This window comes from Procambarus clarkii, chromosome 26, assembly GCF_040958095.1.
Source record: "Procambarus clarkii isolate CNS0578487 chromosome 26, FALCON_Pclarkii_2.0, whole genome shotgun sequence".
In the NCBI taxonomy this organism is placed as follows: Eukaryota; Metazoa; Arthropoda; class Malacostraca; order Decapoda; family Cambaridae; genus Procambarus; species Procambarus clarkii.
Window position 1 is genome coordinate 5,048,993 of NC_091175.1, and position 18,078 is coordinate 5,067,070.

At 38.9% G+C, this 18,078-nt stretch overlaps 1 protein-coding gene across 1 annotated transcript; it reads left to right on the forward strand.

Annotated features, from left to right (window-relative positions):
- The first annotated feature begins 5,565 nt into the window (after positions 1 to 5,565).
- On the forward strand, positions 5,566 to 17,188 carry LOC123756605 (collagen alpha-1(I) chain). Its single transcript, XM_069331767.1, has 4 exons — positions 5,566 to 5,700; positions 8,567 to 8,756; positions 14,029 to 14,112; positions 15,731 to 17,188. The coding sequence occupies exons 1-4, from the start codon at positions 5,698 to 5,700 to the stop codon at positions 16,252 to 16,254; spliced, it is 801 nt and encodes a 266-aa protein (XP_069187868.1). The 5' UTR covers positions 5,566 to 5,697; the 3' UTR covers positions 16,255 to 17,188.
- The last annotated feature ends 890 nt before the right edge of the window (positions 17,189 to 18,078 follow it).

Genomic DNA, 18,078 nt, shown 5'->3' on the forward strand with positions numbered 1-18,078 from the left:
TTCTTTGAAATGGAGCTGTACAGTTACCTTGAAAGTTTTCTTTATAATTTGTGCTTCAGATATGAATTATATTTAATAAGTCAATAACAAATTACAAATCAAAAATTCACAATAGGCCAACATTTAGATTTCCAGAATAATTACTTTTGCTTAGTTGTAAAGATATAAAAAATCTGTTTACGAAAAATATGACACAAAAATAGTTATGTGATAAATAATAATTGAAAAATACTTATAATGTGCGCTACACCATCGTGAATAACAGCTGGCGTATGATGCTTGTTATGGAACATTACCGATAGTCACCATAGTCCCGGTTACTGAGAACTTTTGTTCCGAGCAGCTGATCTAAAACAACAACAACAACTGATAGTCAATAATATCAAACATCTGAAGTCTATAATATGAAGAAGTTGATGAAGTACCCAGCGGTGCCCTTGTCGACCTGGTGCCGGGACCTCTCTAACACGCCCTCACCATCATCTAATACTCACCCTACCTATCTCCTCCAACAAACACCCCTGAACTCTCACACAAAGGAATGGCAGGATTTTTGTAAAATACTTAAGAGACAATAACATGTCCGTATTCAACTTTGACTCCTCTAATGTCACGCACCTCATGGGTAGTAGGCTTGATTATGTCATTGGTCACGGTCTCATTGATAATGCTGTCGGAGGATCAATTGTTCTCGAATTAGTTAGTGATTACTTTGCCATATTCAGTTCATACACTATCAATAATATCAAACCTCTACGCTTTGAAAAAAATAATTAATATCGCTGAAAATTTACACATGTACTTCATATTCCGTATTTCCGAATGGTAGAACACTTACTGTTTTACTACTGTCAACGCATTATATGAGGACGTGGTCACTGAAGGAACCGTTTTTTATGATAATATTGTAAACATCCACAAGACCCGAAACAGTGAGGAAGGGACAGAGGTGGTTCACTGACTCACGCCTTAAGCCCCTGCATGACAGAGTTCTATTCCTAGCTGATTAGTATAAAAAACATAAAACAACTGACACCCTCAACATATTTCTTAAGGCCAGCAGAGAGTTTAGAGAGCTAAAGGAACAGGTGTATAACCAACACTGGGAACAGTTTTTGCAAGGTATCAATCATGCAACATCCTCATCCCAAATGTTGAATAAAATTAAAAAGATTTCTCATCCTAACAGTCGTCAACTTGATCACCATTCACCTATAGACTATGCCGACATGCTGCTTCAGCAATATGCAAGCACTGCCAGTATAAGCAGCCTGCCCCTGGATGTACAACACCATCTGGCTAGTACCAAAATAAATCGTAACTTCAATATTGAAATTGCGTGTAGTGAAATAGGGCCTGATGATAACTATGGCATAATCCCCTTTGAAATTAAAAATGCACTCAAGAAAGGTATAGTTACATCTCCTGGAGAGGATGGCATCACATACAATACCATGAGAGTACTTGCTGAGCTGCCAAATAGTCCTTTGTTAGAATTGCTTAATCAAAGCCTAAGGCAGGTTGTCTTACCCGACCGCTGGACACAGGGACTCATAATACCCATACCCAAGCCTAATTCACAAAAATATAGACCCATTTCTCTGACGTCGTGCATATGTAAAGTTCTTGAGAGGATTATCCTCGACAGACTAATGTTTCAAATTAAACCCCACCTTGCCCCTAACCTGCATGGTTTCCTTCCTGGAAGAAGCACACAAACTTGTTTTGCTGAATATTTTATCAGAGAGAGACCAAACTCTCAGGCGGCATTTATTGATCTCCAAACTGCTTTTGATACAGCAAACAGAGAAATAATCCTAGAACAACTAGCCTCGTTTGGAGTTAAGGGAAAACTGTTGACATGGCTCAGGGGGTTACCTGAGTAATAGAACCGCCTCAATCCTTTTCAAGGAGGGTCAAAAGTAAACTTTGTGCACCCTTTGAGTTGGGTTTACCCCAGGGTAGAGTGCTAAGTCCTACACTGTTCAATGTTCTGATGCACAAATTAACAATTGATATTCCTACACTACCTGACGAAGCCGTTATCTGTTATATCGATGCCATATGAATTTTTGCAAATACCCAAACTAGACTGCAAACTCTACTTGATTCACTCGCTGCTAAAAGCATTGAATATGGTTTTGTTATCTGTATTACTAAATCCAGAGTTCTCCATCCCCAAGAGAAAACTCATGTCCCTATAACTTTCAAGGTCAACAACCAGAACATTGGATCAGGTTGGGTTACCGTTACTTGGGGCAGGTGGCTACAGGTGACGGATCTCCAAATCCTGAGCATTCCAGGGTACAAACTCTTAGAGTAGGAACTGCGGCATGATCTCCCACATTACATCACCGAATGCTCAGTTATTAGACCTTTCAGACCAGTTGGCATGAGGTACCTTGAGCTTTGCAATTACTTTATTCATTCTCGTATTCTTGAGGATATCCTCATATTGCACCCAAAATTTGCCAGTGCAGGCTACTGAACATATGGCCCTGTATGACTAACCATCCTGCGAGATGAAGACTTTTATTACCACTGCTACCTTATTCACTCTTGTGTTGATGATATCCTCAAAATTCATCCAGAGTCTGGCAGTTCAGACTGCCTATCACATGCCTCTGTATGACTAACCATCCTGTGTGACGGGGACTTTTTAGCATCACGTAGTTAATTTTTTGACACACTGTACTCCACTTCATATAGTCTAGGGTAGCTGCACAAATTTAGATGTACCTCATGTATTAAAAAAAAAAAATATTCGATATTTTTTCATCAATGCGTTGACGACTACACACACACACGCGTCAGGAATTGAAAAGAATTTAATTGTTCATATATTCACAACTGGCAGAAGTCCAAAGCTTCAAGAAGAGAGTGAAAGCTCTGACAAAACGAACTAAACAGTGAAAATTTTTGTTCGGGAAACCAAAACAGTTTTGTTCTTTTATGTGTTGCTTAGATAAGACCGTGATCCATTACTGACACAACCGACTCTGCATAATTTTTCAGTAAAACAAAGGAAATTAGTTGCCAAAATAGTTAATTCAGCCTTTTTAAGACAGTATTAAGCACCTCTTGCTCCTGTCAACTTTATTAACTGATGAATGATACGTGAAGTTACAAACAACAAAGACATCACCTCGACAGCTCATTAACATGGACTCTAACCTGTCAGAACATTGGTCAACATGCTCACTATACAAGACCAATACGACTCTCAAAACCAATGTGGAAATAATTCCACACGCACTCTTTACCCTGTACAACCCACTACCTTGGAGTGTATCAGAGCAGCCGGTCCTGCTAAGGTTTCCCAACGTCAAGAAACTTTCGTACTAAAGTGCCCTTATCCTAGCCTACCAAAGGACCCAAAACAGTAAATAAAACAGTAGGTCAATTTCGCGAGCCGCAGCCATTTTCTAGTACAACAATTTTTGCCCTTAGGTAGAGTATACGTCAAAATGCGACGTTCTGTTAGGAGGACGGGTTGATCAGAGAGCAATTTTCCAATAATGTTTTGTGATTACGGATATCACTTTAATGCAAATGGGCTGCAAGTAATATGACTGCCACAGTGTGGTCGGACTATTAGCATCATGACAGCGACAGTGTGATTGGTCTTTATATAACACAGTGGTCACAGAGCGACTGGACTGCAATCCAGTCCAGTTGCGCATTGTGCAGAGCCCATCAATCGCACTGCATAGGGCAGAGCCCAACAATCACACTAGACAGAGTGCAGAGCCCATCTGCATTCTGGATTGCCAGAGTCCAGTTGTGTTGTTTATAACATGGTAGTCATGTTTAACATTCACACTATTCTCGTATTTATTTATATATGAAAAATCGCGTTCTCATTCTTTTATATGACAGAGCATGATATGATTTCTATCAACAGAATTTTAATATCCATAACAACGTGCTATACATAGAACTAGACAAGCTTTAACAAATGGAGCCAAATTGACTTTCCTTTAATTAAAGAAGATTCACTTATAATGCGCAGGCACAGGACAGAAAAAAAATCACGAAGCTACATAAAAATGAACGAAACAGTCATAACTAAAATAAGAATTTGTATGGTGCTTTAAAAACCAGCAAATATCTTTAAGATTCAATTTTCAAGTCACTGTATCACAGACATATTTATCATCGCTTTCTATAATGCTATTTTCTGTGGTCCTCAACCCATACTTATATCCCAATAAAAATTAAAATAGCCTCTCAAAAGAAATTATACATATAATATTTAAGAACAAACAGGATCACACTGAACCACTATGCTCAACATCGCTCACTATTAAATTATAAATCTCATTATTTGTATTCAAGTACCTGAACAAGCTTATATACTCGCAAATACCAGACAACACGAGATAATTTGTTTATCATCACTCAAGGCTCCCGTTAGTACAGTTGGGTTCGTTCTTAACGCACAATCGAGAATTCCGGGTTCGAATCCCGGCCGGGACAGAATTGGTTCCTTTCATTTCTTTTCGCCTAATGGGTCTGTTCACCTAGCAGTAAGTAGGTACTCAGGAGTTAGTCAGTATGTTGCGGGATTGCATCCCTGGCCGAGGGGGGGGTGGCTCGATATAAGCCTAACGTGTATAAATACAATCGGGCTTCCTGTCCCCGACACAATTAATTAAAAAAAACAAAAAAAATTTAGATTAACCTTGACACACTCGTCTCCTCTACACCATCGTCCACTTCACGGGGTTGTCACATATAGGAAGGAGTTATCAGGGGAAAGCGCCAAACCATTACGACTATATAGCGCTGGGAAGGGGTCATGGTAAGCACTTGGGATGGGACGTGGGAGAAGGAATGGTGCCCAACAGCTTGGACAGTCAAGAATTGTTTCACTCAAGGATTATTATCAAGATGACTAGTTCCCTAATGGAAAATCAGCTCACTCTCAGGATAATTGGTTCTCATGCAGGATGAATTTTCACTCTTAGGATAGCTGGTTCCCTCTCTCGGATAATTGGATCTTTCTATGGATAGGTGGGCCTCTTTTATGATGAATAGTTCGCTCTCAGTATAACTAGTTCACTTTAAGATGATTATTTTGCTTTCAGGATAAATTTCAGTGATTAGTTATTGATTGATTAAATGATTAACACACTTCCAGAATAATTTGTTCTCTCTCAGGAACATTTGTTAATTTACTTAATGATTGGTTTACCTTCGTGATCATTTTTACTCTCAATCTTAATAGTTTACTCTAAACATTATTGATTCATACTGTCTGAGTTTCCTTCTACTATCCAATATTACTTCCAGTAGAAAATCTACTAAACACTATTTCTAACCTAAATTATCATTACTACCAGCACATTAACTACTGAGATTTATATTATTATACAATATTTTTACCATAACACTATCTATACGTTTCCTATTTCTAGGAAATAATTCTCCTATTGCACACGCTACTGAGGTTAGTATTATTATTTGATTTTCTATCTCTTGCACGATAGGTGTGTTGTCAAAATGATCACGAGGGAGGCCATGTGAGTGTAAACATTTGAAGCGTATGTCCTTGACGTAATCACCTGAGCCTTTATAACCGGTGATCCTTTATATCTCGAGTCTTTATAACTTGATCGTGATCCTTTTCAAGTCATCTGGTGTTCCCCTCTCCAGTTCTTAGCATCCTCGTCCGCTCAAGCTGATCTTTTCATCATGGTAAGCTGCAAAGTTTCAAGCTTTAATATTCATATTAAGTTTATAGTAGTGCTAATTTAATCAAATGCAAGGTTGCAATGGGAAGAAGCACAATATTTTAGAAAATGCTCTTAGTGTTAAGTATTCGATTAACAATCCCAAACAGCGTTGGGCGTTAGCATTATTGACTGTTTTAATTTGTTAACGTTTGTGCTGGTAGACTGAAAGGTTGACTATGAGTTTGGTAGGCGCATGTGTTGTACTTTGTTGTGTTTTTTAGAAGAGATCGTTTGGTGTTAGGAATTTAGCTAATCCTCCTTAAGCAACAGAAGGAGGGTTATTAAAGCAACCACAATAGAACACAGACTATATTTTTATATATTTATATAAATAAACCAGCATATATATATGTTAGTTCTGAAGAGTCTAGAGCCACACACACACACACACAAGCAAGACAAGTGAACTAAGGGAAAGAGCACAAGAAGTGAACCCAGATGTAATTGGACTCACTGAAACAAAACTCTCTGGAATCATAATGAATGCCGTGTTTCCCCAGGAGTACATAGTAATAAGGAAAGAGAGGGAAGGTAGGGGAGGAGGCAGAGTGGCCCTACTCAAGAAAAAGGAATGAAGTTTTAAGGAGATGGCTATCCCGGGCTGTGAGGGGTTCAGAGACTACATAGCAGGCACCATGACAATGGGAGGACCAAGAATAGTAGTAGCAGTAATATACAACCCTCCACCAAATGACTAAAGACCCAGTCAAGAGTATGAAAACAACAACATGGCAGTTAACACTATAATTGAGAGGGCAGCCTCTGCTGCCTGTAGAAATAGATCCCACCTGCTCATCATGGGGGACTTCAATCACGGAAGGATTGACTGGGAGAACAAGGAACCGCATGGAGGCGAGGATACGTGGAGAGCCAGACTATTGGAGGTGGTGACTAGAAACTTTTTAACCCAGCATGTAAGAGAACTCACAAGGGTGAGAAAAAATGACGAACCAGCGAGACTTGACCTGGTCTTCACTCTGAACGACGAACGACTTGCAGGGGTTGAGCTTTGTCTCTTTGGTTCCTAGTGCATTCCATTTACTAACTACTCTGACACTGAAAAAATTCTTTCTAATGTCTCTGTGGCTCATTTGGGTACTAAGTTTCCACCTGTGTCCCCTTGTTCGTGTTCCACCCTTGCTGAAGTGTTTGTCTTTGTCCACCCTGTCAATTGCCCAGAGAATTTTGTAGATAGTTATCATGTCTCCCCTTACTCCTCTGTTTTCCAGGGACGTGAGGTTCAGCTCCTTCAGCCTTTCCTTGTAGCTCATTTCTCTCAGTTCCGGAACAAGTCTGGTGGCATACCACTGAATCTTCTCTAACTTTGTTTTGTGTTTAACTTGATATGGACTCCAAACAGAGCTGCATATTCCGGGATTGGTCTGACATAAGTGGTATACAGGGTCCTGAACGATTCCTTACACAAGTTTCTAAAGGCAGTTCTAATGTTGGCTAACCTAGCATATGCCGCTGATGATATCCTTTTGATTTGGGCCTCTGGGGACAGATTTGATGTGATATCAACCCCCAGATCTTTCTCTCTATTTGACTCTTGCAGGATTTCACCTCCCAGATGGTACCTTGTGTTCAGCCTTCTGCTCCCTTCGCCTAATATCATTAATTTACACTTTCCCGAGTTGAACTTTAGCAGCCATTTTCTAGATAATTTTTGCATCATCAGCAAACATTGAGAGGAATTAGTCTATACCCTCTGGAAGATCATTTACATATATTAGAAACAGGATGGGCCCAAGTACAGAGCCCTGTGGGACTCCGCTGGTGACATCTCGCCACTCTGATGTCTCTCCCCTCCCAGTTACTAACTGTTTCCTGTTGCTTAGATACTCCCTTATCCACTGGAGCACCTTACCTTTTACTCCTACCTGTTGCTCCAACTTTTGTAACAGTCTTTTATGGGGTACTGTGTCAAAGGCTTTCTGACAGTCCAAGAAAATGCAGTCTGCCCGTGTATGTTTGTGTGTGTGTGTGTGTGTGTATCTCCTAATTGGTGAGTACACACACAATTTTCTAATATAACTCTACAAATTTCTTTGAATCCTGTTTCCCAAATATTTGTCGTCCGAGTGTTTCAATTTGTGAGAGGTCTCTTGATTTAACCAATATGAAATGAGAATCATTTAAACTAACATTCCTCGAATATTTACCAGGAAAAAATATATTTTGAGTAATCAATATGAGGGAAACGATGAAATGTCGCCCCCAAGTAAACATGTCTGGTACGATTTTTGAAATTGCAGACTCTGTAAAAAGGTCATCATAAATTATTAAGATATGTGACTCATTATCCACTCGCTCTTCCACAGGATCAATAATGGTTGAATGCTCGATCAGCTTCCTTTTAATTTGTGGATTTGACCGTAATTCTGAGTATCCCCTTCCGCATATTATTATTGAGGAGAATTTGTGCTGATATTTCCTTACAAGTTTACTGATCAAGTACGATTTTAAAATATAAATAAAATATTTATTATGTTACACGTGCCTTTGATGGCATTCCTCATTTTGAAGTTCTGCTCCCATTATTCATCTAAATCGCTACTTGACATTGTCATTAATTTGAGTTGGCTAGGGATCCAGCCCAGAGCCTCAAGCACTGAGTTTAAAACACACGGAAATCACAATAGCGTGATGCATTAAATGATGCATCACGCTACGGGTAGTAGCGTGATGCATCATTATTACACACGTATATAAATAATATATATATATATATATATATATATATATATATATATATATAATATATATATATATATATATATATATTCTTTATATACGTGTGTAATAATGTCCATTGTGTATTACAGCTGAGTGCAGTGTTCCTGATAGCGGCTGTCTCCACATTGACAGCTGGTTTCCCGTTCTCCCGGCAATTCTCTTATTTGCAACAATACTCTCCCTACTACCCGTACCCTTACTCCCATCCGCTCTACAGTCAATTCCTGCACAACCGTCCATACTCATTCTTCAATCAATATCCATATTTCAATGACGATGGTAAGTTTATTGTATTAGTTTTATATTTGTTTGTTATTTACTTAATACATATATTTTGGATGGTTTCTTGTGTTCTTCATCAATATTTGGTTACAAAAATTATTTATGAAAAGAATTATACCTTTCAAAATTTCCTTTACTAGGTATGTGTAATTTTGAAGCCTTTGCTCATATGAATTATCAGCTAAAAAAATTTATGAATAATTTGAAATATATACAATATGTAACTGAAAGAGATTTAATGTTTTGTTTCAAGTTTTATCGGGCATATTTCGTTAATTGTAGTTTAGTGAGTTTGTCCCAATCATTTTGATGTTCACACTTTTATTTAAATGTATTATACATGTATCATTTTTATTTTATTTTTGATCCGTTATATATCACGTTCAATTGTAGCTCCTAAATATATATAATCATTCCATAAGAACAAAATCATCAACTTCCACCTTTCATTATCCCTGATTATTGACAGAAATTACTATTTGTTAACCATATATTTAGCAATCTTTTTAAAATTTGAACACATTATATAAGAGAGGAAAGTAATCATAATTTAACAAGTCCCAACTAATATTGGCAAGTCAATAGACTATTATGAAGGTGAATTGGGGCTCCAAACATTTTTCCTTCGACAAATTTAAATATTTCTGAAAGTACATTTAATTTTAACAATGATATTCGCAGTAAAGTCAATATAAAATTTCAGAATTCAATTGGGGATAGATCATCACAACAGATGTTATCATCTGTTGCAACCTGAAAGCTGCTTTTTTGCAACATGAAATTTTTTCCAAGTCTCTGAAAGCCATTCTTAAGGCCTGAGTCTTTCTTGCAAAATGAAAGTCAATCTTTAAACCTGAAAGCCTTATTGATAGCCTGAAAGTCTTTCTTACTCTTTAAAAGAAAGGCGAAGAATTAGAGGTAACATGTTAGAGGTGTACATGCGGATGAATGGGCTGTGAGATTTTACATTCCTCACAGACTCTAGCACCGCGCTGGGCGCCAGATGTGAGGGTATTGGTGTGTGGATTTGAATGTTTGCCTTCTACAAACAAACGAATACACTGCGGTGGCGTGAGCAAGACGCCAAGGTCCAGGTAATCCAGGTGGAGAAGAAGGCCAGAAATCGTCTTCTATTGCACAAGCAATACCGGCTCTTCCACACTTAGGACGTTCGCTCTACAACTTGCTTGCAAGCCAATCTAGCAGGTAGCTATGGGTCCTCACACTGAATTTTAAATTCAGTGGACAAATCCACAAGGGCCGTGACGAGAGTTCGAACCTACGTACGAGAAGATCCTATAGGTTACAATGCCACATGTTTAATTAGAGTAAATTAACAAATATATGAATATTAAAAAGTGACATCTGGAACTCCTATAACTGAACAGGTCCAGCAAATCTAATTTCCGAATCTAACAGGTATTAGACGTGTGAAGAGCAACCCCGCTCCTGTCCCCACTGATATTGCCACACAACACGATAATTTACAAAAATATAATATATATACATATACAGGTAATGATGAAATGGAACAAAATAAGTTTATTTAAATTTATATACGTATCCAGCTAGGAGTACGTAACACTTCCACCTCCAAGAAAAAAAAAGGCAATTGATTGAAGATCAATGTCATTTTTTCTGAAAGTAAAATTATGTGACACTTGAGATTTATTGAATCATGAAAATAAAGTTCAGTTTTGTAATCTTCTACATCACTGTTTTTACATATCAGGGATTTCACATATGTTCCTCTGGAGTATGTTAATTTATCTCTAAAGGGTACTGTCTCATTTAGTTCACTTAGTTTCAGATTATATTTCACATTCCCATCAACATTATTATTATTAGCATGAATAGAATTGTCAATAAATGTAACTGTTTTCACACAGTTAATACTGCAATTTATCTTTCCATCTGTTACTACTATTGATCTGAGATCAGTCCCATATTTCCCTTTTATCTATTTTCTATATAGTGAAATTTTCCAAGACAGGTTCCATTTTCCATTACTCCCTTTTTCTAGAGCTGAACTGCTTAATTGAAGCTGACTGGATGTAAGGTAGATTAGGGACTTCTCCTGGTTATGCTCTGACAAAGACATCTGCTGCCCAACACACTTGATCCTCTGTGGAACACATACTCTCGCCCAATGGATACTAAAATTAGAGAAATTAGCGTTAAACCTCACAATTACATATAAAACTTCCTCAGTCATAGAACCTTCAGAAACACAACACAACGATTTGGCTACCCTTTGACCTCCAAACCAATAAATACAACCCAAGATAAGTGCAAAGACTATCTGATCGAACTGACTCAGATGATCCTTAATGAACACATAAGTCAATTTCCTCATAACTCTGTCATGACGATCAGTGAAAGAAAACAGGCTTATGCCTAGGCACCATATCTCAATCTCAACTCCAAAACCAAGTGCACACCCTCTGATGGTGGACTTGAACACAACACACACTTTCATAAACCTTCTAGTCTTCCAAAAGACTAACAAAAACATGCTGCAAACTTGACAACCCTTACCATGGATTTCACTTCCCAAGTGATTTCCTTCTGATGACAAACAATCAAACAAGAGGTTTAAGGGTCTTATCATCTTGAAGATTCACAGTAGATTACCTGGGAACCACCCAAGGACAATCTGTAACCCTTCACAATTATTAACACTAGGTAGGATAACCTTGTCCCCCAACTTGAAACACACACCTGGAGCCTCAAACATCTGCTCCCAAGTATGATTAAATCCTTCAACACCTATTTGACTCTGAAAGTCAACACCAATATGACTCTGAAAGTCAATACCACACTTGAGTGGAACATACATGTTGTTCACTACTCGTACATCAAAATAAGCTGGTTCTGAATATAGAGACACTGCTCTAGTATGACTCACCACTTCCTCAGAACAACTGGATGCACAACCTACTTGAGTAAACTCTCTCTGCTCAACAACAAGGCTGGACAAAGATGTCCCACAGTCCATTCCTACAAAAGAGAATTGCACGCGCGAATAAAAATAGATGCAAAAACATCCTACACACACTCGGACTCAATTGACACAATGACAAATACTTACTCCCCATGGAATAAGAGTCACAAACCACAATACTCTGCAACTTAGATCCAAAAGATACTTTACACCCTTAATGATTATAAACAACTTACCAAAATTTCCTCCCATGACATCTGGAGCTGCTTTGAGTACTGTCTGTTCACAATCAATAACACTACCAAGCTGGGTCACATCCTCACAGACAACTGAAGAGGGAGGCTCAATAGGTCTCCATCTACTCGTCAGAAGCTGATCCTCTGGCTGATTTCCCACTCTCCAGAACTGGATCTACAATACAGACTGTCTCCTTGCTTCTCTCTGAAATCTTGGGGTCAGTTCTACTCAACTTACATAAATTAAGAAATCTGAAGCGAGCGGCAAGTAACAGGTAGTTTGACCTCCTTCCCTTTACTATCACCTTGACTAGGGTGAGGCGGGGCCTCTACAACAGACTTACTCTCGACAACTGATCCTAACTGGGCAACTGATTCTAAACTTGGAGTGCGGGAATACTTCTGCCAACTCGACATCTTGTCTTAAACCATTCACTTGGCTAGAATACAATAGAGTCGTGGCTTTTAAGTTTCTCTCAACTCCTGGCACAACGTTCGTAGTGAGCGGGCAAGACAATGGTACATGGACATCCTTTCCCACTTTATTGGAATAAAGCAGAGTCATAGTACCAGGCTTACTCTCAACAACTAGGTTGGCCACACAGGAATCTGGAACAACCACATCCCACTTCTCCACTGAAGGGGTACTGGTTACTGGAACAATTACTTGAGTAACATCAGAACTGACAACTGGATTAATAATAGTACTGACATCAGCACAGGTAGTGGACAAAACCATCTACTATAACAGAGTTCATTCATAGAACTAACTTCAGCACAGGCAGAATAAACAACAGGGTCTGCAACTGGCTGTTTACACAAACTGGGATCAATCTCACCCACAACATGATTTAAAGCCACATCATTACCCAATATAACATCCACACCCGGGATGGGCAACTGTGCACTAACACCCACAGTGCATAAACTTTATGTAATGGTGGATCTTAAAGTAACATCTATCAGAGGTACAGTTTTACATCCTGCAACACTCTGAAGAACTACAAACTTTCCAGTATCTCTCTTTGCAACATTAGAAAGTATACTGGATGAAATTAGGTTTGAGAAGCACCTGTATCACGAAGAAAAACCACTGGCTTCCATTTCCCATTAACACACAAAACTTCACCTGAAGCATATATGGAGAATACTGTTTCACCCAATTGGGGTTTACAGTTACATGCTCATTAGTTAATTTATTCTGCACACCTCTACAATAAATGAGACCAGTTGTCGTAACTCAGGGTGCAATATAAATCTCTGTGTCTGGAGTCTGTTGTTAGCCTCAGCCATTTGTTTTTGAATTTCTAACTGCCTAGTTTGTTCTTCTGCTTGTTGCTTCTTTGTTGCTTCCAACTGCAACTGAGCTATAAACCTATGATTTCGTGCCTCATTTTCTAACTGTTGCTGCCTAGCCTTAGCCTCAATTTCTAACCTTCGAGCGTCAAGCTCCCTCTGTTGAGCTTCAGCCTCTAATATTTCCTGTTGTTTTGAGCTTCAATCTCTAATATTTTCTGTTGCCTTTCAAACTCACATTCTTTCTCTCGAGCTTCAAGCTTAGCATATGCTACTTGCGCTTCCAACTCAAGACGCCTTAAAGCAATTTGCTCACTAGTCTCCTCTTTGACTTCCTCCAGAAATTCTTCTACTAACTCACTATTTTCTGCTAAATGGATCACTATGACTCTCAGAATTTGTGCCTTATTCATTGTATTGTTGGCTGTTAATTCTAACTTAGTTGCCATATTTATTAAGGCAGACATTTTTAGGCTTTTAATTCCCTCAAAATCTGGATTAGCCAACAACGACTCCACTTGATCCACTTGCAGGAAAACGGACGATTGCTGAAGGCATAAGAGATCGAAGGACATAAAAACTGTGAAATTTGAAACGTTTAATGTGCGCATTAAATCGCATATAGCATTTTAAGCAGAGGGAAGTGCAGATAGTGATTGGAACCGAATAAAGGTTAATGAGAGCAAAACTAATTTCACAATGTACCATTTTAATATTGAATGACAGCTCGTCATTGAAAATAATATATCGATCCAAGCGAACTGCTATCTAATCTACATCTACTAATCCACAGCTATCATCAGCTTTGGAGTTGAGGACACTTACTTCCTAGATGACTTGCCTCATCCAGACCTGGGTCCAGTCACTAGTATTCTAGGTAAGTGCGTTAGAGAGAGAGAGAGAGAGATTTAGAAACAGAGAGAGAGAGAGAGAGAGAGAGAGAGAGAGAGAGAGAGAGAGAGAGAGAGAGAGAGAGAGAGAGAGAGAGAGAGAGAGAGAGAGAGAGAGAGAGAGAGAGAGAGAGAGAGAGAGAAATGGAAAATGTTTGGCAGATGAAGAAAGATTCTGAGAGAAAGAGATTTATAAAAAGTTCCCTCCACAAATGCGAGTGTGATCTTGAATTCTTGAATTTTGTCCTCCTCCAAAATACTGGATAGGTAGAATTAGATTACGAAAGATATAACACAAATACGTAATCGCATAATTATGTTTCTGTCTTCAGGAATTGTGGCCTTCAACGTGCTTCTCTTCCAAAAAGTTCTCTTTTCTTATTAGTTATTTTTTATCTTCACAATGCATCTATAGCTGTCCATTCCACTCCCTAATGCCTGCTTTCCTCTTTGGCCACCTTCCAGGTTCTTGTTCTGATCTCTAGGCACTTCCCTGGTTCTTCCTCTCTTCTGTGCCCTGTGCTCTTCATGCAAAGAAAACTAAAAAACTAGGAAAATATTGGTCTGAAAATAGTGTTGTTGAGTTATGGAACAAATTACGACATTACACAATAGCCTCAGGATCGCTGGATTATTTCAGTCGAAGGAAGGACACATATAATTGAATTAGTGTAGGTAGGCATATTAATTATTTTCTAGTCCTTATGATACTGGGATTAATTTGAAGAAGCGTTTGCATTAAGGCCTTTAATGTTATTCATCAGCATTATGTTGCCCCATTTAGATTATACAGGACAGTTTTATTCACAGTTCTCCGTGCAAATATAAAATCACTTGAATGTGTATCGAGAAAGTTGAAAGAGTTAATTCCAGCAATTCCAAACCTTCGTTATATGTAAAGATTAACAAAACTTATTGTACAATTTCCAGGAAAACTAACAGAAATATTTGATATGATTTAAGTATATAAATTGATGAAAATGTGTACCATAGAGAAAATAAGTAAAGTCATAAATTTATTAGTTTAGATTCAGAAATTCGATTGTTGATTTTGATCAAATTACTAGGTAACAAAATAGATGTGGATTCAGTATATTTTTTTATGGCGTTGGTTAGACATACATATTAAGGTATGATTGGAAACACAGAAGCGGCCTCGCATGAGTCAATAGTCCTTCTACAGCTTTTTCTGTTCCTATATTATTTAATTCCCATGCTACTGTTATCTTCTTCGGTCACCACTGTATGTTTTCCTCGAAGCTGTTGATCTGCAGTGCATGAACCGTCTGTTGGGATTTATTTTGTTAAGTGAGGTGTTTACTTCTCCAGTGTTGGTGTTGCTTGACCATCTCTACTTCTGCCTTTACTCTGCCTGACATGAACTCGTGCCCTTGTCTATTAGATCTTTATGGTCCTTATTTAATATGAAAAACATTCTCATGTTAAGACTTATTTGTGAGAAGTTGCTCGAAATTAATTGTATATGTTCAGATATTTGCCGGAAGATTCTTGCGAAAAAGTTAAACATTTTTGGCTAAAATGAATAATATAACTTTACATAATTGTAATGCTTAAGATATGGTAATTGGTCTTTTAATCCTGCAGATCTCCTGGCTTTCCAGGGTCTCCTTGGTCCCCTGGGTGCCCAGGGTCCCCTGGGTGCCCTGGGTGCCCAGGGTCCCCTGGGTGCCCTGGGTGCCCAGGGTCCCCTGGGTGCCCAGGGTCCCATGGGTCCCCTGGGTCCCCTGGGTCCCCTGGGTCCCCAGGGTCCCCTGGGTCCCCTGGGTCCCCTGGGTGCCCAGGGTCCCATGGGTCCCCTGGGTCCCCTGGGTCCCCTGGGTGCCCAGGGTCCCCTGGGTCCCCTGGGTGCCCAGGGTCCCATGGGTGCCCTGGGTCCCCTGGGTCCCCTGGGTCCCCTGGGTCCCCAGGGTCCCCAGGGTCCCCTGGATCCCCTGGGTGCCCAGGGTCCCCAGGGTCCCCTGGGTCCCCTGGGACCCCTGGGTCCCCTGGGACCCCTGGGTCCCCTGAGACCCCTGGGTCCCACGACGACCGAAGACAGTTTCGGCTCAAGACTACACAGAAACGCACTTTATCCATATGGTTCAGCACTGGAAAGTGGCGGTAAGTAGTAAGTAAAAATGTTTGGGAGATGATGAAGGTGAGAATAAGAACATCGGATACCGTGATTTATCTGGGAATGATGGAAAATCTAATAACAAAATTATTAACAACTAATTTAATTAGGAATATATTTATTTAGTCACTCATTGAACCTAATAAGTTTCAAATATTACACAAAATAAATACGATCAAATATAATTATTGGATGTAATAATTGCAAGTGTTTATAGGCAAATGCATAGAAAAAAGTGAGAATAAACATTTGCATTAACGAAAAAAATGTTTGCAAGCCGAGGCTTACAGGCTGATGCTCAAACCTGAAAAGACGTAAACGTGAGTATATGTAGGAGATATATGAGAAACATTGCAGTACCAAACTTCACAGAGCTTGTAACAGTTGGACACGAGAAAGTTACAGCAGCAGTCATAAACAATCACCCAGAATTAAAGGTTATGGATATCCAAGTACGAAGCAGGAGTTTTCCCTGTGGATCGCCACTCTGAGGCGCTGAAACACGAAACTGGCAGCCCATGAGTCTCTGGTGATGTCAATGAGCCTGAAAACCAATTCTTTGAGAAATCCCAAAGCATTCCTACCCCAGGGGCATGCGTCTCAGATGCTATGGGAACAATGGTGTATTGACTTTCCAAGCGCCTGTTTTTTACTTATTTTGCTATTTCTCTGTGGTTGGCCGCCCGACCTTCTTGATCAGCACCAGAGTATATGTAGGTGTTAGCCAGGGTGGATAAACAAGTGTAGTCCCATACCAGTTGTTTGCCCATTTTCCAGGGGTATATTGTGATGCCATCTGGGCGAAGTGCGGGGGTCAAGAAAAACATAAGAAATATTGAGAAAATTCGTGTTAGAATTATTAATCTTACTTTTTCGGTCATATTCAACAACATATGTTTACAAGAAAGACTGTTACCAAAATATACTAATATATATATATATATATATATATATATATATATATATATATACATATATATATATATATATATATATATATATATATATATATATATATATATATATATATATATATATATATTATGCGAACAAGCCTGAATGGTCCCCAGGCATATATGCAACTGAAAACTCCACACCCCAGAAGTGACTCGAATTCATACTACCAGGAGCACCAAGCAACTGGTGTACAGGAGACCTTAACCGCTGCGTGAATGGTCCAGGTCCACAATCGACTTGAGAATGGTCCAGGACGGACCGAAACGTCGTCGTCCCTTCACTTTCTAGTGTGTGGTCTGGACAACATACTTCGGCCACGTTATTATGACTCATCACCTGAACTCCTCTCTTCACCACTCCTCAGTCATCACTAAACACAATGATTAAATGTGCAAAGCACGCTGAATCACTTCTGGTGCCAGTGAGCATTAGAAACATATCTAAAAATACAAACAATTTCATATTACTTAAAAATTCAATATTTTTAAAGAAAATTACGTTTAGCGCCGTCATGTATAGTCCGGACCCCGTACGTACTATACGTGTCACGGTGAGGGTTAATTGAATTAAAAAATATTAACGTAACTGGTTAATTACGTTAATATTTATTATAGAAAGAAGATATTTGTACCAAATATTGCCATATCTTTCGAGTATTTTCACAAATATTTCAATGATTTTGGATATTTTGTTTTCAATGTTTTTCGAGACATAATAACTGTCTCATTTGCAAAATTCTGAAGATATAGTCGAGTCTTCGACGGCGGGATGCAATTGCATACAGTCATGAGCGTTGCAGTTGAAATTAATGATCAAAACATTAAAATATCAAATTGCATCAAACATTCCCAATAATATTTCA

Coding starts and splice junctions, on each gene's coding strand:
- LOC123756605 (XM_069331767.1), top strand. Junction 8,757..14,028: donor TCCATATTTCAATGACGATG/GTAAGTTTATTG, acceptor ACTAATCCACAG/CTATCATCAGCTTTGGAGTT. Junction 14,113..15,730: donor TCCAGTCACTAGTATTCTAG/GTAAGTGCGTTA, acceptor TTAATCCTGCAG/ATCTCCTGGCTTTCCAGGGT.